General features: G+C 39.5%; 2 protein-coding genes across 2 annotated transcripts; one reads left to right on the top strand and one right to left on the bottom strand.

Annotated features, from left to right (window-relative positions):
• Positions 1-285: 285 nt before the first annotated feature.
• Positions 286-3,841, bottom strand: LOC311301827 (tubulin alpha chain-like). The gene is made up of 4 exons (XM_084427178.1): positions 3,725-3,841; positions 1,788-2,010; positions 1,546-1,694; positions 286-1,467 (listed from the first exon to the last, which is right to left on the bottom strand). Exons 1-4 carry the CDS (start codon positions 3,725-3,727, stop codon positions 487-489), a joined length of 1,356 nt encoding a protein of 451 aa, XP_084283304.1. The 5' UTR covers positions 3,728-3,841; the 3' UTR covers positions 286-486.
• Positions 3,842-11,704: 7,863 nt separating this feature from the next.
• Positions 11,705-14,671, top strand: LOC311301825 (tubulin alpha-1A chain-like). The gene is made up of 4 exons (XM_084427175.1): positions 11,705-11,856; positions 12,997-13,219; positions 13,310-13,458; positions 13,537-14,671. The coding sequence occupies exons 1-4, from the start codon at positions 11,854-11,856 to the stop codon at positions 14,515-14,517; spliced, it is 1,356 nt and encodes a 451-aa protein (XP_084283301.1). The 5' UTR covers positions 11,705-11,853; the 3' UTR covers positions 14,518-14,671.
• Positions 14,672-15,245: the final 574 nt, after the last annotated feature.

The raw sequence follows: 15,245 nt of genomic DNA, 5'->3' as shown, positions 1-15,245 counted from the left end.
TTCAGGTTTTTCACTATAAGACCTTTTAATACCATGACCTGCTTTCCTTCTTTCATGCAAGCATACCACTGCTGTAACTCATTTGCACCTCCCTAAAAATCTAGAATGGCCTTAATACCGACTGCTGAGTGACTACTAATCTACTTTTCCTTCATCTGAAGTTGTTGGAAGCCAAACAAGGTTAGTAAGCAGATTACTTCTCTTGAATGCCCAGAAAGTCTTAAAACCAAAAGCCTATGTTAACCTCCACAAAAAAAGATTTTTAAAACATTGCACATAGACAGATTTTTGATCACCATCAATTTATTCAGTCAAAATTTGGCAAGCAAATTCCACAAATAAAAGTCATACTGGCCATATAAATAAAACAACTGATCAAGAATGTGTCTCTAACATTTAGGAGTAGACTTTACACTTGATACCTCATGTATATCGTTTGTAAATTAACGGTCTACTGTTTTCAATCTTAGACATTTAGTGACCATTTTAATACTCCTCGCCCTCTTCCTCTCCTTCACCCTCGATGGAGTCGACACCGACCTCCTCGTAATCTTTCTCCAGGGCAGCCATGTCCTCTCTGGCCTCTGAGAACTCACCCTCCTCCATACCCTCACCCACATACCAGTGCACAAAGGCACGCTTGGCGTACATCAGATCGAACTTATGATCCAGACGAGCCCAGGCCTCAGCAATAGCTGTTGTGTTGCTCAGCATGCACACGGCCCTCTGCACTTTAGCCAGATCACCTCCTGGAACCACAGTGGGAGGCTGGTAGTTGATGCCAACCTTGAAACCAGTGGGACACCAGTCCACAAACTGGATGGTGCGCTTGGTCTTGATGGTGGCGATTGCAGCGTTCACATCTTTGGGCACAACGTCACCACGGTACAGCAGGCAGCAAGCCATGTACTTGCCGTGACGTGGGTCACATTTCACCATCTGATTGGCTGGCTCGAAGCAAGCATTAGTGATCTCAGACACAGAGAGTTGCTCATGGTAAGCCTTCTCTGCGGAGATCACTGGGGCGTAGGTAGCCAGAGGGAAGTGGATACGAGGATAAGGCACCAAGTTGGTCTGGAACTCGGTGAGATCGACATTGAGGGCACCATCAAACCTGAGGGAGGCTGTGATGGAGGACACGATTTGACTGATCAGCCTGTTGAGGTTAGTGTAAGTAGGACGCTCAATGTCGAGGTTCCTACGGCAGATATCATAAATGGCCTCATTGTCTACCATGAAGGCACAGTCAGAGTGCTCTAGGGTGGTGTGGGTGGTCAGGATGGAGTTGTAAGGCTCTACCACAGCGGTGGAGACCTGAGGAGCAGGGTAGATGGAGAACTCAAGCTTGGACTTCTTGCCATAGTCCACAGACAGACGCTCCATCAACAGAGAGGTGAAGCCAGAACCGGTTCCACCACCAAAGCTGTGGAACACCAGGAAACCCTGGAGGCCTGTGCACTGGTCAGCCTGAGAAGAAAACCTGTTGGTCAGTAACCCAACATAATGTATAATTCATTTTATGTTTGTTTATTTGCAACTACCAACCAGTTTGCGAATCCTGTCCAGCACCAGGTCAATGATTTCTTTTCCAATAGTGTAGTGACCACGAGCGTAGTTATTGGCTGCATCTTCCTTTCCTGTGATGAGCTGCTCAGGGTGGAACAGCTGACGGTATGTCCCAGAGCGCACCTCATCTGGACAGATAGGTCATCATGAGTAAATGTTTAGTAAACTGAGTACTCTGACACACACAATATCACAGATAAAATGAAGTCCCATCCTCTTACCAATGACAGTGGGCTCCAGGTCTACAAACACAGCCCTGGGGACGTGCTTTCCAGCTCCAGTCTCACTGAAGAAGGTGTTGAAAGAATCATCGCCTCCTCCGATGGTCTTATCACTGGGCATCTGTCCATCCGGCTGGATGCCATGCTCAAGACAATAGAGTTCCCAGCAGGCATTGCCAATCTGGACTCCAGCTTGACCAACGTGGATGGAGATGCACTCACGCTGTAGAAGGGAATGGGGAAATCAATTTTTATAGTTTTTATAGTTAACAACAAAAAGCCACAAATCTTTTTATAAGGTCGCTGGCTCTCAAGACATGCTCAAAGGCTTTCTTTTGCTCGTTCTGTTGTCATTTGAATGTGTTCAGTGTTTTAGGTACAACAATGGACATCTGACTGACATTGCATCAGAAACACACCACCATAATGCGCTGTAAAAACCCGCTTAAACATTATTTATCTTAAGGTCAGACATACAACAAGTGAACTGCATAGTAAAGACTTAGTAGGTTACCAAAAAGGAAGAACAAAGAAAGCAGTCAGCTCTCTTTATTCAAAGGGAATGAGGCAGCAGAATGGGAACAAGGCGGATGCCCCACCCACACAGAAAAGGCTTGCCAGACCGTGTCTGACTAGCCATTGAAAGAGAACAATAAAAATGTTGACAGAAATCTACCTTTTCCCATTTATCTGTCATCTCAATGGTCTACGAAAGAGTATGGATTTCAATTTTGGGAGCATTAGTTATAGTAGGTTTTTAGATGCAGAAACTGAATGGTATTTTCTCAAGGGCTGTGTCCACTATTTGAAGGGAATTCAGAATATTCTTTGATTAATATGGATTTTTTAATGATCAATTCTTGAATATTTATATTTGGTCAATGCTAATCTTGAATATTTGGTTGAATCTTTGAATTTCCCTGAAGACAGCATGATAAAAAATTAAACAGAAATTAAATGAAAACAATATCAGCAAAATAATAAAATGCATGAACACCTTTAATGTAAAATCTCAATGGAGATAATAACAGCTGTGGAATAGAACAGGAATAGAAATCCAGTCATCTGCTGCACAGGCCTGGCATGAGCTCCTGCAGACAGCTGCAGTCCCCACCCAGTTTACTCCTCATGCAGATGGGAGGAGGGGTGGATGCAAATTTCAAGAAAATTCTATGTTAATATCTGATGGGGGAAAAAGATCTATCTATTTGTGCATTTTTGTTAAGACATCATTTAAGTCACATTCATCAATTAAAATACATGGTGATTTAATTTATACAGCAATTGCAAAAGAATATATATTAGATTATTATATCGTATATAATATATAATGATTGAGACAGTGATAATGCACACTGTTTTGACAATCATATTCAATGCATAGGCTACGTCAAAAAAAAAAAAAAAAAAAATCACTTCATCATGTCAGATGGTTTTGGACATGCACCCTCAAAACAGGTGTACTAGCCTACTATAGCCTAAATATGATTTATAACCAAAAAGGGTTTGTGCATCATCCAAATTTGATTATGTTATTTATAACGGCATTTGACCATCAACGCGTAATTTCGAGCATATTCTGAAGGCACCGTTATGAATGAATGGATTGATGAATGGGTGAATGTAATCGGGATGGCGTTTGCAAAGGCATTTATAAACTAAATGTCAGTACGATGAATAACATTTTTAACTGTAGCATTCTTTGCATTACAGCACTTAAGATTATTAGCAAAAATAAATCTTTGCCGTCGACACGTCGTCGCAATGTCGCGAGCTTTTCCTCCATTTTAAGGACAGGGCGCGCGCTGAATGACAAAGAAAAGCCGCTCGAGCCGCTTTGAAGAATACCAGACGAGCATTATTATGACAAGCACTTTTGGGATAAAAACCTTTGCCGCGTCAATGTTTGAAAGGTAAAGAAAAATAATTATACTCACCATTGTTCTGGAGGGGATGGAGCGATGAGGAGAATATCACAAGGCAGGCAATTTCTTTTTGGGGGGAGTATACTGTGAGTACACTGTCCAAGATTGAGTCAGTCAGTTGAGGATGAAGGGGAGGAGTTGAATGAGCATGACGACGGAACGAGGAAGAGAGATTAAAATGTAGCAAGTGTACAATATAAATCAGTGTAATGCACATCAGATATTGTTTTACCGACTAGTGCATTTCTAGTTTTGATATTCATACAGGAATATGAACCTGTTAACATTAGCCTTGTATTTCAACATTGAATCAATGTCACCTTGCTATCTGGGTCCTAAGATCTGCTGAATGAAAAATGTCCGTTAGGACACATTTATACATTTATTATCTATTCAATGTGTTATTAAACCTGTGATAAATGAAGATATGAAACCATCATGAGAATTTTTTATTTTGTAGATTAGAAACTTTTGTAGATTAACATGCAACATACTGTTACACACGTGTTACCTTTTCAACTGTTTACGTTCACTTAAAGGCCCTTGCACACTGAGTCCGAAATTTGAGTCCGAAACTTTAGTCCGTCAAAAATAATAATAATAATAATAATAATAATAATAATAATAATTCGGATCGGGTTCGATTTTCTGCGTTTTTCGCATCCATACCAAGCATTTGAATGGTGTTTTGACAATTCAGAGCCATAGAATGACGGATACGAAAAAACGCATGCGAAAATTTCGGATTCAGTGTGAGAGAGCGAGAGAGAGAGAGCGCACTTCTGTTGCTTTTGATTGCTGATCGCTCACTTAGCAAATATGCGTCATTTGAACTAAAACTAAATCGGATGTGCAAGTAAAAACATGAACTATAACATGACTTACGAGTGGTCCCCAACATTATTACAGGAAGGTGGTACAGTAAGTAAAAAGTTTTCTGTGCGTAAACATCCGGATCTGGATCCCAGAAAGCTACCTCTCAGCACTTGAATGGACAAATTCACACAAAATTATGTCAAAATGCCTGTATAGGCAAGTATCCATGTGGAACATAGTCGGTTATGTTATGTTATGTCTTAAGGCCCTTGCACACTGAGTCCCAAATTTGAGTTCCAAATTTAAAGAACAGTCAGGCAATACAAAAATTTGTTTAATATGTCCCTGCTGACAATAACAAATCCAATATGTTTTTTTTTTACCAATTAATGTTGGGGACCACTCTTAAGTCATGTTATAGTTCATGTTTTTACTTGCACATCCGATTTAGTTTTAGTTCAAATGACGCATATGTGCTAAGTGAGCGATCAGCAATCAAAAGCAACAGAAGTGCGCTCTCTCTCTCTCGCTCTCTCTCTCTCTCTTTACCATCAGTTAATGTGAATAAAAGCCTAGTAAATTCAATCTGTTCATTATAAAGTGATTGTCTTTTCAGAAAATGTGGACTAAACCTCTCAATTCATATGGATTAGTTTTACAATCTGTTTATGAACTTTTTGAAGCGTCAAAGTGCAGTTACGCAGCTGTCAATGGAGGGACAGAAATTAAATTAAAAAAATATCTTCATTTTTTTTCCAAAGATGAACGAAAGGCATATGGCTTTGGAACAACACGAGGGTGAGTAAATGATGACATCATTTTCTTTTTTGGGTAAACTAACCCTTTAATGCATCTACCGTACAGTCTGACATTACATGAGAACTGAGATCCAACAGTGTGCGAGATGGTTCATACAGTCTGACAAGCAACATTGTGCACCCAGCTTTAGGCTACTGTTTGAGAAAATATTGATACCAATTAAATATTATTTCTGACTAATACTGAATAAAATAATCATTTAATAGGTTAAGAGACCAGCACAAAACAGCAAAGACCAACCATATTGGATTTGTTATTGTCAGCATGGACATATTAAACTAATTTTTGTATTGCCTGACTGTTTTTTTTTACAGTGTTGAGTTTGTGAACGCTACACTTTAAAGTATAAAATCTCTGAATGTAGAAACAGTCAGACAGATGCTATCAGACCGGGCCTAGTGTTGCATGGTACCATGAACCCTCTCACTGTCCTGCTTGCAGTCTCTCCTCCCTCTGTGTCCTAGATTTTGTTGAAATGATGTCATCGTGTTCGTCACGTGGGCTGTCAATGCCAGTGAGCTGTTCACATCTGCTGGGTTTCTGAAAAACTGGAAGCCTGTTTGTGTCTATTTAAACACATTCCTAATTGCAGGGTCTGAGTACAACCAACTCAGTCTTATTTCCTTTATTTTATGTTTAAATACATATAACGGTATAACCTTTAACTATATCAGTTAATACCAAACTTTCATTTAAATCACATATTGTTTCTCCATTCACAAGTGTGCTTACAACATAACAGAAATCTCAAAAAGCATCATAAAGTGAAGCCCCGTTGGCTGGAAAACTGCAGGGAACTCTCACAGCTGCCTGCTACTATGAGAATAGGAAGGGAGGGACGGGTCTGTGTGCAGTTGCCAGTGGTGAGCAAACTTTAAACATAAACCACAAACCCTATTTGGCATTATGCCATTGGCTGTGTACTTAATGTCAGTCTGTAACTCTGAGTCATGGACTTTTTTACATCAGCTAAATGCTTGCAGTTCTCTACACATGAATACAGTATTGCTCCTTTAAAAGACTGCTTTTGTTGTTAGTAAGAAGCCTCCATACTTTTTAAAATCATCATAAAATCAAAACTGACCATTCTTGGGTTTTTTATGGAATATTGCAGTATTTATAACAAATTATTTATACATGCATGGATAGGCATAATTTGTGTGCCCTCATAATCTTTAACTAAAATAACTAGCCTTTGCAGGAACATCTTCTCTTCTCTAATGACGTGTTTACTGGTGTGAGGGCGGGACAACCTGTCAGTCACATGAGATCACAGCAATACCAAACCTCAACCATCCAATCAATTTCTCACGGACAAAATCAAGTCCCGCCCTACATTTTTTCTTGTTCGAGAAGCCATGTTACTCGAATATATGTCACAATAGGGAAGAAAAGACCAGTCCCGGCGCCAGGACAAACGACTTGGGTGGGCTTTTACAATTCTCAGGGGGGCTTGTGTGAAAATCGGGAGGGGGGGTGTAATTTAGCCTACTTGTTTATTTATTCATTTACTTGATTTATTAATTTTATCACGGAATATGACGCGCGAAATATGAACCATCATTTTGCAAGCAATTGTTAAATAAAAATAAAAAGAGTTGAGATCATCATAGGGATAGCCTGGAAAAGACTATCGCAACTTCCATTTTTTCCCTCAGTCTTTATAACTTCAAGATGTTAGGAGGATATTAATTCCAATAAATAACTTTAGAAACCTTAAGAGGAGCATGCTCACTGATAGCCTATGCTATTCTGTGTTTACACATAAATCAAGTGACAAATTAAGTATCAATATTAAACTCTATTGTTCATCTTCTGATATCAAAATGCCTCCGGTGTAGATAGCAGTTAACATCTGGAAGTATAAGGTGAAAGAGAAGCTCTCAATCTATATGAAAAGATAATCGTATCATGTCCGTCAGTGTTTGCATATCAATTTGCATATCAGTGTTTTATCTTCCTGTTATACCCCCTCATGCAGGATAGCAGTAGCCCTTTTTTACGCCTGCGTCATTGACAATATTGATTTTTGGTCCTTGTCTTAATGGGTTGTGCACTGCAGTGAGCAGGATCAGAGATTATGCTGAAAAAGCAACAGAGATGCAATCTGTTTCAGAGCAGTTGATTAATATGGCATTAAATCTTGCCTACAAAAATTGCTAAATGAAAGGACTATATATATATATACACATATACTGTATATACAATAATGCAAATAGTTACAAGCATAATCACATTAATAATGAGTAATTTAAAAGAATACCAATAGGTGTATAAAATACTGAAAAAATGTAAGAATTACAGAGAATTCCTAGCCTGTAGGAAAGCATTAGTATTCTAAACATGTACGAGGAGCTATGTGAGACCGGTAGGCTTACTGTTTTCACTGCTCAAATGTTGTTAGCAACCAGCCTATAAACAGTGAACACTCATGCATAAAAAAAAGAGAGGGAAGAGAGAGAAGAGGGAGAAAAAGGACAGGCTAAAGTAAGAATTTTACATTTATCAATGACAAATCAATAAGTCTAAGAGGTTATGTGCATTGCAGAAGAATGGCAGCAGAAAACATTTGCATGCAAGTAACCATGGCGGAAGACAAACATCTGATGGCTCATAAAATATATTGATACTGGAAAACATAATCTTTTGGGGCTCACATGAAATATACTAGAGGAAATGTACCTTTATCCTCATAATATTGCATTTCATTGTGTTTATACTAACATAACTCTCAAGTTTCAGTGTTTCAGTGTCTCCTAGACTGCCTGTCGAGAAGAGAATAGCTGAAAATATTTACTTTGGGCCACTTGTATTTAAGATAATATACATTTCATAATTTTCATAATTTATTGATTCTCCCTAATTATATAGCCTCCACTTATATCAGAAGGTCTTCTAGGTTTGTGGAATTTCACTCACAGACCAGCCACTAGTCCGGTGGCTATAATTAAGAGGCAACACAGCATTTATCATTTCACTTTTTCTCAGGGTTTTCTCAACATTGCGTCGAATCAACTCCTGACGAACACATTAACTATTATTTGAATTATCACTCCGTGAGTCATTTAACCATATTGTTATGTCTTTGGAAGGCTTTTGTCTTTCAAATAAAAATGTTTTATTATTATTTTTAAATTATTTATTTAAATTTTACATTTCTATGATTTACATAATTATAGCTTTTCATTAAACTCACAAACCCCCTGGACTTCAATCAAGAACCCTATGAAACACTAATGTAGCGTTTAATGAACTTCATAGTTGATAACAAAGACTGGGATATATTTTCTTTATCTATGTATTTTTTTATCAATATGGTACAAGATTATTAAAAAATGTGTAATGTAATGGATTACATTACTAACTTGTCATACTTTGGAATCAGTAATGAACACTTTATATATATATATATACTGTATATACATGCATACATACATACAGATCAAAAACATTAAGGTTTTTTATTGTTTTTGAAAGTATTATCTTCATCTCACCATGGCTGCATTTATTTGATCAAAAATACAGTAAAGAAAGTAATACTGTGAAATAGTATTACAATTTAAATGAACTGGTTTCTGTTGTAATATATTTTTAAAATGTAGGCTAATTTATTGCTGTGATCAAACTTTCATTATTCAGCATCATTACTTTTGACTAGTAGTGTGTATATGTATATACAGTGGGTACGGAAAGTATTCAGACCCCCTTAAATTTTTCACTCTTTGTTATATTGCAGCCATTTGCTAAAATCATTTAAGTTCATTTTTTTTCCTCATTATTGTACACACAGCACCCCATATTGACAGAAAAACACAGAATTGTTGACATTTTTGCACATTTATTAAAAAAGAAAAACTGAAATATCACATGGTCCTAAGTATTCAGACCCTTTGCTGATCATCCTTGAGATGGTTCTACACCTTCATTTGAGTCCAGCTGTGTTTGATTATACTGATTGGACTTGATTAGGAAAGCCACACACCTGTCTATATAAGACCTTACAGCTCACAGTGCATGTCAGAGCAAATGAGAATCATGAGGTCAAAGGAACTGCCTGAAGAGCTCAGAGACCGAATTGTGGCAAGGCACAGATCTGGCCAAGGTTACAAAAACATTTCTGCTGCACTTAAGGTTCCTAAGAGCACAGTGGCCTCCATAATCCTTAAATGGAAGACGTTTGGGACGACCAGAACCCTTCCTAGAGATGGCCGTCCGGCCAAACTGAGCTATCGGGGGAGAAGAGCCTTGGTGAGAGAGGTAAAGAAGAACCCAAAGATCACTGTGGCTGAGCTCCAGAGATGCAGTCGGGAGATGGGAGAAAGTTGTAGTAAGTCAACCATCACTGCAGCCATCCACCAGTCTGGGCTTTATGGCAGAGTGGCCCGACGGAAGCCTCTCCTCAGTGCAAGACACATGAAAGCACACCTGAAGGACTCCAAGATGGTGATAAATAAGATTCTCTGGTCTGATGAGACCAAGATAGAACTTTTTGGCCTTAATTCTAAGCGGTATGTGTGGAGAAAACCAGGCACTGCTCATCACCTGTCCAATACAGTCTCAACAGTGAAACATGGTGGTGGCAGCATCATGCTGTGGGGGTGTTTTTCAGCTGCAGGGACAGGACGACTGGTTGCAATCGAGGGAAAGATGAATGCGGCCAAGTACAGGGATATCCTGGACGAAAACCTTCTCCAGAGTGCTCTGGACCTCAGACTGGGCCGAAGGTTCACCTTCCAACAAGACAATGACCCTAAGCACACAGCTAAAATAACGAAGGAGTGGCTTCACAACAACTCTGTGACTGTTCTTGAATGGCCCAGCCAGAGCCCTGACTTAAACCCAATTGAGCATCTCTGGAGAGACCTGAAAATGGCTGTCCACCAACGTTGACCATCCAACCTGACAGAACTGGAGAGGATCTGCAAGGAGGAATGGCAGAGGATACCCAAATCCAGGTGTGAAAAACTTGTTGCATCTTTCCCAAAAAGACTCATGGCTGTATTAGATCAAAAGGGTGCTTCTACTAAATACTGAGCAAAGGGTCTGAATACTTAGGACCATGTGATATTTCAGTTTTTCTTTTTTAATAAATGTGCAAAAATGTCAACAATTCTGTGTTTTTCTGTCAATATGGGGTTCTGTGTGTACAATAATGAGGGGGAAAAAAATTAACTTAAATGATTTTAGCAAATGGCTGCAATATAACAAAGAGTGAAAAATGTAAGGGGGTCTGAATACTTTCCGTACCCACTGTATATATACTCTGTTGACAGAATGTGGTATTGGTGTAACTAAATAGGGCCAGATGGAAGAGTGGGTATTAAAAAGGATGGGCCATCCCCTCATTCCCTGCTGGGGCAGCTGCATCCTCCCCCTGTGTGCTGCTATTCAGATTCAGGGTCATGTGATCTACACATAATGGCCGTTAATGTAGGCTTGTGTGTTGGATACTAGTCAGTATCTAAGCAACTCCGTTATTCATCGCCTAGCAACGGCTGGAGGATGGGTGGAGGGCATGGGGGGTTGGGTGTCCTAGTCCCATCATGGCCTATATTCCTAACGTCTATGCTGGGTCATTTCATCCCATAGCTATTTATGACTCAACATTTTTAAGAAAATATTCAAATGCATTTGTATTCCTTTCTGAAGAGGAATAGTGAAGCTGAATAAAGGCTGCTGATTTTCATAAACTATAAACTATTATTTCTTGAGTTAGTGTGTGTTTGCTACATCCTGTAAATCCTTTATAGTTTCACACAAAGCCTTACAACTTACCTTTTCACCCCAGGTTATCATTAAGTAATTTCAGCCCATTTCTTCTTTTAATTTGCTCAATTGCACCTTGGATATGCTATATACAAAAGTCCCTATTTTAGTACCTTTTCTAAGCACAATTTAAAGAATGGGAAAAGAATATGTGATAACTAAGTCCAAAATGTACCCCAGGCTAATCTCTTAAAAGGGGCAGAAGGTGTCAAAGAGAACAGATGGAGAATAGGTTGATCAAGTTACACAAAGTTGCTTGTACATAAAGGTTTACGTATACAAGGTGTTCGTCTAAAATTATCACTAATGTAATATGATACAAGTGTTTTAGAGTCATTAAAAGCATAATGGGAGGGGTAAGGGAGAACAACTAAAATTGATACAAATTTTAAAATCATAATTTCACCTTTTCTTCGTTGATCGTTGATTCCTGCACAATCATGTCTTGGATTAAAACGTTATTCAGTATTTCAGATGTATTGGGTGAGGTTCTGGGAGGTGTTTCACTAAGCCTAATCTTTCTGACAACCAATAGAAATTAGTCTGCCTTCTGAACTTGGCAGAACTCATCGCGTCTGACCAATCAAATGTGAGAAACGTAGTCGCCAGGACAACACGTATATAAAGTGAGGTCAGTCCGTTATAACGTTATTATTCTTACATCGACCCCTCGTTGTCGAACTGTAAGATCTCTCCGTTGAGAATCTTTCTCGCCCGGCCAAGCAACACTTCCAGAAACAATGGTGAGCACAATTTCATATACTTCATATTGCTTATTTTAGGGAAAAAAAAATGTAATTCAACGTATTTACTGTGTATTATGCGTATAATATTTCGGATTTAAAATAGAATATGGAACAAGAAAATACACCTTTATACGTATTCTGCAAAAAAGCGGTGAAAAAAAAAGATTTAGTAAATAATGTATTTAAAGGTTTTTTATTTTATTTTATTTTTTTAAGCTAATGTATGTATTTAAATGTGTGCATTTTACGTGTAGTCATTGATGCATTAATAACCTAAGAAAGAATGTGAAAAATAAGAGAGGTTTTATTAGGGGTGTGATGCACGCTAGAACGAGACAACAAAGAGAACAGAGCCGCATAAATGATCTGGGTGTAGCCGTCTCCTCCATACTGTCCGGTATGGTTTCATTTTGAATCATGGACAAAAAAAGAGATGCAGCGCCTCCCAAAGGATATGGTCGTTGGTCAGTTATTTATTTTAATCATATGTCCTATTAAGAATATAATTTAAAAAAGTTTATTCGAGGGACGAGTAGCGCGATTAAATTTAAAGTGATAGTTCACCCAAAAATGAAAATGATGTCATCATATACTCACCCTCAAGTTGTTCCAAACCTGGGTGTATGAATTTATTTTTTAACCAAACATTTGATTGGCCCCATTGACCTGGAAGTCAATGGGGTCCATCAACTGTTTGGTTATCGACACTCTTCAAAATATCTTATTTTGTGTTGAGCAGAAGAAATTAATTTATACAGGTTTGGAACATCTTTAGGGTGAGTAAATGATGACACAATTTTCATTTTTGGGTGAACTATGCCTTCAATTATTCTCAGAAATCGTATCACATTTCAGGGCTGTTAGTGAGGCTGTTAAATATTCATGGTGATGTAGGCAGCATCACTAATGCAGCTGATGGACATTATCAGTAAACCAGCAGTTGAGGGTGTAATGTGATCTCATGATATCTAACATGATATCTCACTGGTATACGACTGCGCAGAAACAAGATATACAGGCTGTAGCCTTAGAAGTTTAGATGTGAGATGAAATAAATAAAGCTTCGCTTCACAAGAGAGTGATATTTACATGTTTTTTTCTTTAGTTAGATTTTAAACTTTGCACTTTCCTTCACAGCGTGAGTGCATCTCGATCCACGTTGGTCAAGCTGGAGTCCAGATTGGCAATGCCTGCTGGGAACTCTATTGTCTTGAGCATGGCATCCAGCCGGATGGACAGATGCCCAGTGATAAGACCATCGGAGGAGGCGATGATTCTTTCAACACCTTCTTCAGTGAGACTGGAGCTGGAAAGCACGTCCCCAGGGCTGTGTTTGTAGACCTGGAGCCCACTGTCATTGGTAAGAGGATAATACTTCATTTTATCTGTGATATTGTGTGTGTCAGAGTGCTCAGTTTACTAAACATTTACTCATGACCTATCTGTCCAGATGAGGTGCGCACTGGGACATACCGTCAGCTGTTCCACCCTGAGCAGCTCATCACAGGAAAGGAAGATGCAGCCAATAACTACGCTCGTGGTCACTACACCATTGGCAAAGAAATCATTGACCTGGTGCTGGACAGGATTCGCAAACTGGTAGGTAGTTGCAAATAAACAAACATAAAATTAATTATACATTATGTTGGGTTACTGACCAACAGGTTTTCTTCTCAGGCTGACCAGTGCACAGGCCTCCAGGGTTTCCTGGTGTTCCACAGCTTTGGTGGTGGAACCGGTTCTGGCTTCACCTCTCTGTTGATGGAGCGTCTGTCTGTGGACTATGGCAAGAAGTCCAAGCTTGAGTTCTCCATCTACCCTGCTCCTCAGGTCTCCACCGCTGTGGTAGAGCCTTACAACGCCATCCTGACCACCCACACCACCCTAGAGCACTCTGACTGTGCCTTCATGGTAGACAATGAGGCCATTTATGATATCTGCCGTAGGAACCTCGACATTGAGCGTCCTACTTACACTAACCTCAACAGGCTCATTGGCCAGATTGTGTCCTCCATCACAGCCTCCCTCAGGTTTGATGGTGCCCTCAATGTCGATCTGACCGAGTTCCAGACCAACTTGGTGCCTTATCCTCGTATCCACTTCCCTCTGGCTACCTACGCCCCAGTGATCTCCGCAGAGAAGGCTTACCATGAGCAACTCTCTGTGTCTGAGATCACTAATGCTTGCTTCGAGCCAGCCAATCAGATGGTGAAATGTGACCCACGTCACGGCAAGTACATGGCTTGCTGCCTGCTGTACCGTGGTGACGTTGTGCCCAAAGATGTGAACGCTGCAATCGCCACCATCAAGACCAAGCGCACCATCCAGTTTGTGGACTGGTGTCCCACTGGTTTCAAGGTTGGCATCAACTACCAGCCTCCCACTGTGGTTCCAGGAGGTGATCTGGCTAAAGTGCAGAGGGCCGTGTGCATGCTGAGCAACACAACAGCTATTGCTGAGGCCTGGGCTCGTCTGGATCATAAGTTCGATCTGATGTACGCCAAGCGTGCCTTTGTGCACTGGTATGTGGGTGAGGGTATGGAGGAGGGCGAGTTCTCAGAGGCCAGAGAGGACATGGCTGCCCTGGAGAAAGATTACGAGGAGGTCGGTGTCGACTCCATCGAGGGTGAAGGAGAGGAAGAGGGCGAGGAGTATTAGAAATTACAGAAAGAAGTGTGCGTCTAGGAACCATGAAATGGAAAAATGTAATGAAATGAAGGTTAAATGAAAGTTAAACCTCACAACCAATAAAAATCTTGTTGTTACAGTTCTTTTGGACATCTGAAATAAACCTTCTTTAAAACTAATTAAAGGGTGTCTTGTGTTAAATTGTTGTGTATAATTATATGAATAATGTATAACAGATATAGCAATGGTAGTGTTTTAAAGATCAACCATCAAACAGGTGAAGTATAACTATTATTAAAATGTATAAAACGTTTTGAAAAAAAGTGGGAAAGCATGCTTAAGTTCAACCATTTTTCAACATGACATTTAATCAGTAGCGGCTCCTGGCCTTAAATTTATGTAGGGTAGAGTCTGGGTCTTAGTGCTAGTTTATGATTAAACCTTTTTGTAAGCTTTATATTCTAATCGCTGAACACATCAGACACACTTTTGGCAGAATTCAAGAATAAACAAACTATTTCTCCTAACTTACCATCCAAAAAGTAACATCCATGGCTGCCAACTCACGCTTTTCGCACTTTTCATATGCTCTCACACATCCATTTTCCTACGCAGAGAAAAATAGTGAAGCAAAGAGGAAACTTACACCGACAGACAAGACAGAGCAGGTTACTTTTGATATTAAACAAATTCTCAGCTCTCAGATTCTGTACATTTTATTACGAAATTCAAACAATAGGCCTAAATACCATTTTGGC

This window comes from Rutilus rutilus (assembly GCF_951802725.1).
Source record: "Rutilus rutilus genome assembly, chromosome: 13".
NCBI classification, from domain to species: domain Eukaryota; kingdom Metazoa; phylum Chordata; class Actinopteri; order Cypriniformes; family Leuciscidae; genus Rutilus; species Rutilus rutilus.
This window is presented reverse-complemented; position numbering and strand designations above follow the sequence as displayed.

Bases quoted from the DNA above. Each gene is read 5' to 3' on its own strand.
- LOC311301827 (XM_084427178.1), bottom strand. The intron at 1,695-1,787 runs GTAAGAGGATGG...CTATCTGTCCAG, and splicing joins CCTGGAGCCCACTGTCATTG to ATGAGGTGCGCTCTGGGACA. The intron at 1,468-1,545 runs GTTGGTAGTTGC...TTTTCTTCTCAG, and splicing joins TGGACAGGATTCGCAAACTG to GCTGACCAGTGCACAGGCCT.
- LOC311301825 (XM_084427175.1), top strand. The intron at 13,220-13,309 runs GTAAGAGGATAA...CTATCTGTCCAG, and splicing joins CCTGGAGCCCACTGTCATTG to ATGAGGTGCGCACTGGGACA. The intron at 13,459-13,536 runs GTAGGTAGTTGC...TTTTCTTCTCAG, and splicing joins TGGACAGGATTCGCAAACTG to GCTGACCAGTGCACAGGCCT.